Raw genomic sequence first — 9,763 nt, forward strand, 5'->3', positions numbered from 1 at the left:
CTTGGAGGCCCTTACCTTTCCCAGAGATACTCTGTATTGTTACCCCTAGGCTTGGTTGGAATTTGCAATCATTAGCTCAGACACAGCTTTTGGTCCCAGAGATTTATTTGTTCTTTCTACAGGAGTTTGGTGGGAACCTGAGTGCTGGGAATCCACCCAGGCCCTTAGCTCTTGACCCTGTCCCAAGAGCTTTCTGACGTCAGGCCTCGGGCTCTGAGGACACTAGAGCAAAGAGAGTTTGAAAAGGAAGTTTTAACAGAAGTCACGAGCCTTGATCCTTGAGTATTTCTTCGTGGACCTCATTCCAACACAACCTGAAATGCTGTGTCTCGGGAATAAAAAGGGGACAGCCTCCTCTCCTTCAGGACAGCGTTTGCCCTCTGGGGAGCAAGGAAGGAAGCAGCCCATGCTTTTCGCCCTGAATTCTTCCCGGATTCGAGGGGTGGAGAGGCCCCAGGTTGTGCATGAGCTGTCTCAGATTTGCTGTACTTTTCAGGCTCTGTGGCCAGAACCTCACCTGTCCCCCTGAGCTTCCCTCTGCAGTCAAAAGCAAATGGGAAACTGTGTCCGCTTCTTTTCTCTTTAGGTCGCCCGCTTCCTTGATGGGGTTGGCAGTGATGCTGGAGCCCCAGGGATCCCCGATGGGAAGTGAGAGTGGCGGGGGCGTCTGAGGTTTGCCAGCCTGTGCTGCTGGGGGAGTTGAAGTGTCCAGGGGTGCTGGACTTGGTGTCCCCTACCTTCTCCCTGTCCGCAGATCAGAGGACACTGAGAGTGGAAGGCAGCTCCTGCCATGGGAAGGGAGGACGCGAAGGTGGCCTGGGCTGCCTACATCCAGCTCTCGGCTTACTTCCTCTGCCCCGCAGCCCCTGCCTGGGTCTGCAGCCACAGCTCAGTTTGAAACACCCCTCCCTCCTGCTTTGAGGGAGGCTTGGCTGCCCAGGGGGTTATTTTGGGAGCAGCTTGTGAGATCCAATGGCCTTGTTAGGGCAACACTGACCTTTCTGTCCCAGGAGGAGGGCAGAGCTGGAGAAGGGGCGGGGCAGCGGCAGGGAGATCAGGGACCGCACACCCACCGGGGTGGAGGGAAGGGGGCCAGGGGCTGCCTTGGGGGATTCGGCCTGGGCTGGGGCTGCCACTGGGGAAGCGGCCCCTGTTGGATACCGGGACCCCTCTACCCAACACTTTTCACTGTGCTTCTTAAAGGGATCACAGCGTTTTCCCTCGGACTCCACGGAAGCCAGACTTGGGACGCCCTGTGGGGACTTTTGAATCTTTCCTGCCTGCTTCCTTCAGCAGCGGCAGCCTTCCTCTGGCTGACTGAGGGGGGTCCCCAGGCATGGCTCTCGCCAGCGCCCCCAGTGCTGACCTGGCTTCTGGGCTCTTTCAGCCTCTGCTAGCCTCTTGCTTCCCTCCTCCAGGGGCGCGGTGGTGAGTCTGGGGGCTCGGCCCGAGGGTGCCTGGACAGTGTCAGTTTTCCTGGACGGGCCCTGCACCCACGCTGGAGGACAGGGAGGTGGTCGGGGGTGAGGATGAGATGAGCGGGGGCCGCTTTGACTTTGACGATGGCGGGGCGTACTGTGGGGGCTGGGAGGGGGGGAAGGCCCACGGGCACGGACTGTGCACCGGCCCCAAGGGCCAGGGCGAATACTCGGGCTCCTGGAACTTTGGCTTTGAAGTGGCGGGCGTCTACACCTGGCCCAGCGGAAACACCTTCGAGGGATACTGGAGCCAGGGCAAACGGCATGGGCTAGGCATAGAGACCAAGGGGCGCTGGCTCTACAAGGGGGAGTGGACGCATGGCTTCAAGGGACGCTACGGAACCCGACAGAGCTCCAGCAGCGGTGCCAAGTACGAGGGCACTTGGAACAATGGTCTGCAGGATGGCTATGGCACCGAGACCTACGCAGATGGAGGTGAGCCCGGCCTGGGGCCTGCAGGGCTGGGTGGGGCCACAGCGGGAGGGACACTGAGGGGAGGGTGGGAAGCGCAGGGCAGCTGGCATAGAAGCAGATAAGCTATGATACGATTTGCTGTGTGGCTTCGGGCAAGCTGTTCTACCTCTCTGAACATCCGTTTTCTTGTTAGTAAAGATAGGGCCAGTAAAGGGCAGGAGTACTTAGTATAAGGCTTGCCACATACTATACACTCGATACACACTCAATAAAATGTAGCTACTGTCTGCACCCACCGTGTGTAAATAGCTGTAGAATAGACTCCATAGCTTGTATTCTAGCAGAATTTGGGTCTGTCCTCAACTTTGCCATAAAAATTGTTTTCAAGCAGTAGATCATGAGGCATGTTCACTCATTCGCCCGCCCACCCATCCACCCGCTCACACATGCACTCTTTCTTTTGGTGCATATTTCCGTGGTACCTCCTATTTGCCAGGCACTGTACGAGGAGCAACGCAGCCCCTGGCTTCAAAGTTCAGCGTGCAGGCATTCTACACAAATATGTGCAGAGAGCTGCAGCCGGGTTTGGGGAGGGTAGGGAAAACTTTAAAGGAGGTGAGACTTGAGCGAGATCTGGATGTGAAGATGTGATTGTGAGAATGGCAGTGGGGGAATGACTCCGTGCGGCAGGAAGTTTGTACAGAGGCTCGGAAGCATGAGCATAACCACGAGTTAAGAAAACACAGAGTTTTCTACAGCACAGCAGTCCCGGACAGTGGCGGGGCAGTCGCTGCCTCACCTGCTGGAGTTTCCTCAGCCGTAACGTGGCGTGCCTTAGAGCACGCATGCTGCTCGCCATGTAGCTAGCAGAGAGGCAGCCACGGCATTATCTGTCCTCCGGACAAAAGTGCAAGTTCAGGGACCCCACCCAGACTTTTCTGAATCAGAATCTCTGAGTGAGGGCCCAGAAAACTGATTTAACAAGCTCATCAGGCAGATCTTAGCATGTTAGTTTTAAAAGTATTGCATTAGGGGTATAGTGATTCATGCCTATAATCTGGGATACTTGGGAGGCTGAGGCAGGAGAATGACTTGGGTCTGGGAGCTTGAATCCCACCTAGGCAACACAGAGGGACCTGGTCTCAAAAAAAAAAGTATTTATTTTTTTACTTTTGTTTTTTGAGAGAAGGTTGCACCACATAGTTCAGGCTGGTCTTGAGCTCGTAGGCAGCCCAGGCTGGCCTCAAACTCACAGCAATCCTCCTGCCTCAGCCTCCCTGGTGCTGAGATTACAAGCCTGTGCCACCACACCTGGCAGAAAAGTATTAATTTAAATCAGGGGCTAACAAACTAGATCATGGGTCAAAATGGCCTGCTGCGTATTCTGTACAGCTTGGGAGCTGAGAATGGTTTTACATTTTTAATTGTTTGAAAAAAAAAAGAAAGGCAAAAGGAGAACTTTTGGTGACATGTGAAAATTACATGGTAGGGCTAGGGATATAGCTCAGAGGCACAGCGCCTGCCTGGCAAGCTCGAGGTCCTGAGTTTGATTTCTGGTACCAAAGAATGAATGAAAGAAAGAAAGATAGAAAAAAAGAAAATTACATGGTATTCCCTATGTGATGTCCTTAGTTTGGTGTGTGGCCCAACAAAGCCGAAAGCATTATCTTCCAATTCTTCACAGAGGTTTGTTAGTCCTGGGGAAGCTGAGGCAGGAGGGTCATGAGTTCTAGGCCAGCCTGGGCTGCATAGGGAGTTTGAGGCCAGCCTGAGCTCCACAGCAAAGCCTGTTTCAAAAAATTTAAAACAGATATGTTGCTCCTGCTTTTAATGGTCATTGGATTCTTTCTGGCACAGAATAACTCTGTGGCATCTTTGTAATGTGCTGCATGACTCAAAACTGGCTAGTTAAAAACCAATTCTATTGGGCAACAGAAGGCACATGTAGAACATTATTTTTGTCACTGGCCCCCCTCTTTATGGTAGAATATAGGAGGTGGGCATTCTGGGAATGGGGCAGGGGGCAGGAAGAAGCATCAGAAGCCCTCAGGCTGCAAGGTTGGCTGAAACCAAGGTCCTCTGGCACCTGGCGAGCAGCTTAGCTGAGGGTGTGTTGGGGTCTGGGGAGGACTGGCCCTTCGGTGTGTCTGGGCTGCGTCTGTTGAGTTTCTGGGAGCTCCTGTGGCAGCTACTGAGCACTGGCTGGAATTGGACAGTGCGAAGACAAATTCTGGCTCCGTCGTTTCTTAGTTTGGTGACTTTGAGCCGCTTGCTGACCCTCTCCGGTGTGGTGCAGTTCAGCTCACCAGATGGTTGTGCTGGCCAGGGTGCCACTGAAAACACAGCAGAGAGCGGGCCTCAGTTTCTCTAGCTGTAGCATGGAGATGATCCTCGAGTGCTTAGGACGTGTCAGCTATGTACGCAAAGCAGCACATGGTAGACACGGCCAGTGGTCCTTCCCTTCTTTCTCTCCAAAGCAGGTGAACCAACACTCACTCATGCGAGTCTGGGGACACTGGGTATGAGTCACAGGGACACACATTGCTGGGCTGATGTGAGCATGCGAACCGATGGGTTGATCCAAACTGTCTAAGAGGAGGAAAACCCATTCACTCTTCACTCATTCACTCATTCATGCAGCTAGTATGACTGAGCTCCTACTCTATTCCAGGTACTGTCCCATAATAAGGGCTAGGTACTGGAGTAGTGAGTATAACCTCCTGTTTAGTGGAAAAGACAGAAATAAACCAGAAAGCACTCGTATACAATATGATAAAAAGTAAAAAAAATGGTGAATACTAAAATTGTTTTAAAATTTATTATAGTAAAAGACGCCTTGTCCTTGGTCTCCCTCATAACACTCCTCCTTCCTTCTCATACGCTTTACCCCACTGTTCCTGTCACCTTCTAAAGCAGTTTTAGAAGTCCTTTCACATGAATGTCTTCAGTTGCACTGTTGTGGCTGCTTTGTTGTCCTAAATCAATTCCACATGTTTACCTTTCATGGTCATCTTGACTTTGGGGAGGTGCCAGAAGCTGTATGGTGCCAGATCTGGTGGTTAGGTGGATGAGGGCCCCCAGTAATGTTTTCCTGAGCCCGCTTTCTGTTAGATGTCACTCAGCAGCAGCATTCACCGTATTTTTTTATCAAACCCTGTAAAGACACCCATGAAAGAGGACTTCTAGAACTGCTTCAGAAAGTGACAAGACTGGTGAAATAAGTGTGTTTGGGATGAGGAGTATTTTGAGATGGGTAATGCAATGTGTCTTTTTTTAAAATTCAAGCATTCACCATATATTCCAGTTACTCTTTGTTTATATAAGTTCCAGAAGTTTCTAGCACTATAATAAAAAAGTAGAGAGGGAGGAGTTTTTAGATGGGGCAGTCTCAGAGCAAGATGGGGAAGACTAGAGAGGAAGGAAAGCCTTTCAGGCAGAATGGAGATCCAGGACCAGGCTTGGCGTACTTGAGGAGCAGCAAGACCGCCGGGATAGCAGGAACCCTGAGCGGATGAGGGGTACAGACAGGACTGCAAGTTGGAATTGTGGGTAAGGACCTGTTTTTTACCCTCAAGTACTAGAGGTGAACCCAGGGCTTTGTACATGCTAGGCAAGTGCTCTGCTACTTAGCTACACCCCCCAACTCTTTTTACATTTTATTTTACCAAGACAGGATCTTTGTAAATTGCCCAGACTGGACTCAAACCTGCAGTCCTCCTGCCTCAGCTTCCTAAGTAGCTGAGATTGGAGGCATGCAGTACCGTGCCTGGCTACACAAGCTTTGAGTTTGATCACAGGTGTGCCAGGAGCCTGTGAGGCCAGGTAACTAGAAGACCTGCTACCCTGGCTTGTCAGAGACCCAGGCTCCTCCCAAGTGAGATGGCCCCATATCTAGGGGCCCTGGAAACCTCATAGATTCTCTCTCCCAAGCCACATATGAGGTGTAACTCTCCAAAATTAGATGTGGCCACTGCTTTGGAAAATCTCTTTAATCAACCTGTCATCAGTCCCCTAGGGTTTGTTAAGGATCTGCCCTTTGCCCTATCCTGAGTAGCACTGAGAGAAATGTGAACAAATAAGATCCTGCGATTGGGAGGGGTTGGGAGTTGGTCACTGGGCTCTGTAATCTCTTTTAGTCTTCATTTCCTCATCCATAAAATGAACTTCTCCTAATCTCTCATAAGATCTCTCACAGGATAAATGAATGCCAGGCAAATGGCAATTTCTATTATTGCTATTACCTGTGGTTAATTCATTTAACAAATACATAGCACATGATTATTATCAAACCAGCACAGTTCTACACCGGGAGGTGTAGAAATGGCCCCAAATGGCCCCTGACTTCACTGGGAATCTCACAGGAAACCGCATGCAGGACAGCACAGGGGGCTGGGCAGGGGCAGACAAGAGACTAAGGAAGCACAAGAGAGCACTGTCAGACTCATTTGCTTCCCAAATGTTGACACGCATTCTCTGCTGCCCACCTGGCCTTGAGACCAAGCATTACAGGTGACTACCTGCTCCAAGCCAAGCAAAATGGCAGGATTCCCCCACTGCAGGTGCCCAGCCAGGGGTAGGCAGTGAACTCAACTTAGTGGGTCAGGACCTACCTTTTTCAAGATGGAAGGAAAGCAACAGAATATTATAGGAGCTATCAGAGTTTTCACAGAGATTAAGATAAAGTATTGTTTCCTGAGACATTGAGGGTGTGTGTGCATGTGTGTATGTTTAAACACATCTGTGTTTAAGTGTGTTGTGATGTAAAATGTATTTCCGACCAGAAGTCCTGTCAGAACATTTGAAAATTACTGTTCTAAAACGACTTCATTTAGCTCAGTGGCACAGCGCCTGCCTGGCAAGTGCGAGGTTGTGAGTTCTATTCCCAGTACCGGAAATAAATAAATAAATAAATAAAAATAAAATGACGTCAGGGCCGGGTGCAGTGCCTCATAGATAGCTGTGAGTTCGAGGCCACCCTGGGCTACATAGTTCAAGGCTAGTCTGAAATACAAAGTGAGACCCTGTCTCAAAAAACCAAAACCAAAACTAAACAAAAGAAAGCAAACAAATAAGAAAAAGTAAAGTGACCTGACCTGGCATCTTGTTTGAAGCTACTGCCATTTCTACCTCCATAGACCTTCCTTTCCCTCCAAGCCCTTGCTTCAGCTGGGTGTTAAACATTCCACCTCTGGCATGGGGAGGAGTAGTACAGTCAGGTACATGGGCTCTGGCCTCCCAAACCCTGCTGTGAGCCTCTGGGCAGCCTCCACATCCTTTAGCCCTCAGTCCTCCCCTGGCCATATAAAGCAAAGCTAAAAATAGCTGCTGACTTAAAGCTCGCACACACATACCCCAGCCCTGAAGGGGTAACGTGCTGCATGGCTGCCGGGCTGTTTCCACCAGCAAGACTCATAGATTCCAGCACTAGAAGGGCCATTTGTGATCCTTGTTTTCTGAGCTTCCTGATCTTGACCTCAGAGGCCCATACATGCCCTATACAGCGCACAAGAAGTGTGCGTCTGTGCACAGACTACCTGTGGTTTTTCCTGAGAGATATTTTCTCAGAGAGTCATTGGATTAGTAAGCTCAGGCTCAAACATCCAGAACCATTGATTAATGCAGTAATCAAAAGATTCAATGGAAAAACTGGGCCCAAGATGGATTCTTTTCCATAAGGCTAATACTAATACAGTTAGTATTTTAGAAGTGCTTACTATGTGCTGGGCACTGTTCTTGGTAGTTTATATTGGCTGTATTTAAACTTTTGCAACAACTCTATGGGGAAGTACTGTATTGTTGCTACCCCTATTTTACAGATGAGGAAACTGAGACTGATCAAGTTAGTAAGAGGAACAGATGGAACAAATACTAATTAAATCTTTTGTAATATAAATAAGAGCTTTAATAAATAATATACAATGATACAAAATAGTCAGGATTGTCTACATAATTTGTAGGACCCAGTGCAAATGCAAATGTGGGCTCATTCTTCAAAATCATTTAAGAATTTTAAGATGGTACCTAGGAGTGGTGGTGCATACCTGTAGTCCTAGTGCTCTGGGAGGCTGAGGCAGGAGGATCACAAGTTCAAGTCCAGCCTGGACAATTTAAAGACTTAGCAATACCTGTCTCAAAATAACAAAAAATGAAAAAGGGGTGGGGCTGTTTCTCAGGGCTAAAACCCTGGTTTCAATCCCCAGAACTGAAAAAAAATTTCAAGATGATGACAGGAGAACATTAGTACCAATCCTTCTGTACCTATACAGGTTGAACACCCATGAAGGTTGAACACCCATGAAGTTTACCTTCATGATAGTAATAATTGCATCTATCTTTTACTCAGTCCTCACTATCACTAGGCTCTATGCTAAGAATTTTATGTGCTTTACATTACTTAGGCTTTTTAAAACTTTCTTGTGGCTGGGTGTGGTGGCACATGCCTGTAATCCCAGCACTTGGGAGGGTAAGGATTAGTTTGAGGCCAGCCTGGTCTACACAGTGAGTTCGAGGCCAGCCTGAACTAGATAGTGAGACTTAATCTCAAAAAACAAAACAAAACAAAACACAAAAAAGGCCTCTCTCGTGTACTTTCAAACTTTTATGATTGCAAACCCACTATTAAATAAGTATTTCATTACCAGGTATGGTGTTGCATGCCTATAATCCCAGCACTCGGGAGGCTGAGGCAGGAGGATCACCATGAGTTCAAGGCCAGCCTGGACTACATAGTGAGACCTTGTCTCAAAACAAAGAAACCAATTTGACAAACAAAAATTTTAAAAATAGGTGTTTTACATTGTAATTCCATACCTATACAAAAATGGAAACAAATCATCATAAAACAACATTTCTCTTCCTATATCCAGTTTTGGCCACTTTCTCCCTTACTCTTATCTCGTTGAGAGATTTAAATGATGCACTGATATGTATAAATCTCTTGGAACAGAGTTTGCATGTGTTCATGCTTTTATTGTTACCATCATATTTTGAAAAGATAAGACTTTTATGTTTACCTCTCACAACTGGGTCCGAATTATTTCCTCTGCCAAAGCTAATGACTTAGGCTCATTTTAATCCAATGGACTCTGAACATGGGAGCTCAGTGATTGCTCCATGACAGAGGGCTGAGGAGTACTTGGTGTCACATTTTCTCAACCTGTGATGTGTTCCTCATAGAGATGAGCTTGAAGGAAGCTAACTCCATATTTATTTACTTATTTATTTATTTATTTTAAACAGTGAAAGAAGGATAACATAGTAATAGGGGGATTTACTGAATTACAGACAAAGTGGTAGGACATTATCAATGGTTGTTATTTTACCTGTTGTTATCTTCAAGATAGTTTCTCAGGAAAACAAATAGACAAGTAATAGTGAGTTACAGACAAAAATGGTAGGAAACTATCAATGGTTGTTGTACTATAGTTTCTTCTACAGAAAATAAATAGAGCTATACATGAGTGATCAATTAAATAATCATTGACTATTTTCAATGGTTGTTGTTGAAAACACATAGTAATAAACATACATCTATTTACAAGATAGCATAGGAATAATCCAAACATTACAGAGTTATGGACAGATGGGTAGGAAATTATCAGTGGCTGCTGTAATACATGTTGGTATCTTCTAAGTGGTTTCTCAGTAAAACAAAGATATGCAAGAAAGATCTAACAAGTAGTTACAGCCTAAGGGTTGTGAAAAATAGCATATTACCTCCTCATCAGTGACTCCTTTCACTGAGTTGTGATGGCTAGAAGGAAAGCTAGGATTGAAAAGAAGGACCGAGAGACTAGCACCAGTGTCCAGCAGTACATATTTATTTATTTATTTGCTCTCTAGAGGAATATCTTTTCTGTTGGTCTATTTAT

General features: G+C 47.2%; 1 protein-coding gene across 1 annotated transcript in view; it reads left to right on the forward strand.

Moving 5' to 3' along the window:
- Positions 1–129: 129 nt before the first annotated feature.
- Jph2 (junctophilin 2) overlaps positions 130–9,763 on the forward strand; it is a gene marked incomplete in the record, with an annotated part of 72,750 nt that continues 63,116 nt past the window's right edge. The window contains 1 exon segment of the mRNA XM_013518286.1: positions 130–1,660. Coding sequence (XP_013373740.1) covers positions 1,535–1,660 — 126 coding nt within the window.

The sequence above is a fragment of the Chinchilla lanigera genome, unplaced genomic scaffold (assembly GCF_000276665.1).
Source record: "Chinchilla lanigera isolate Chin_1 unplaced genomic scaffold, ChiLan1.0 scaffold00044, whole genome shotgun sequence".
NCBI lineage: Eukaryota > Metazoa > Chordata > Mammalia > Rodentia > Chinchillidae > Chinchilla > Chinchilla lanigera.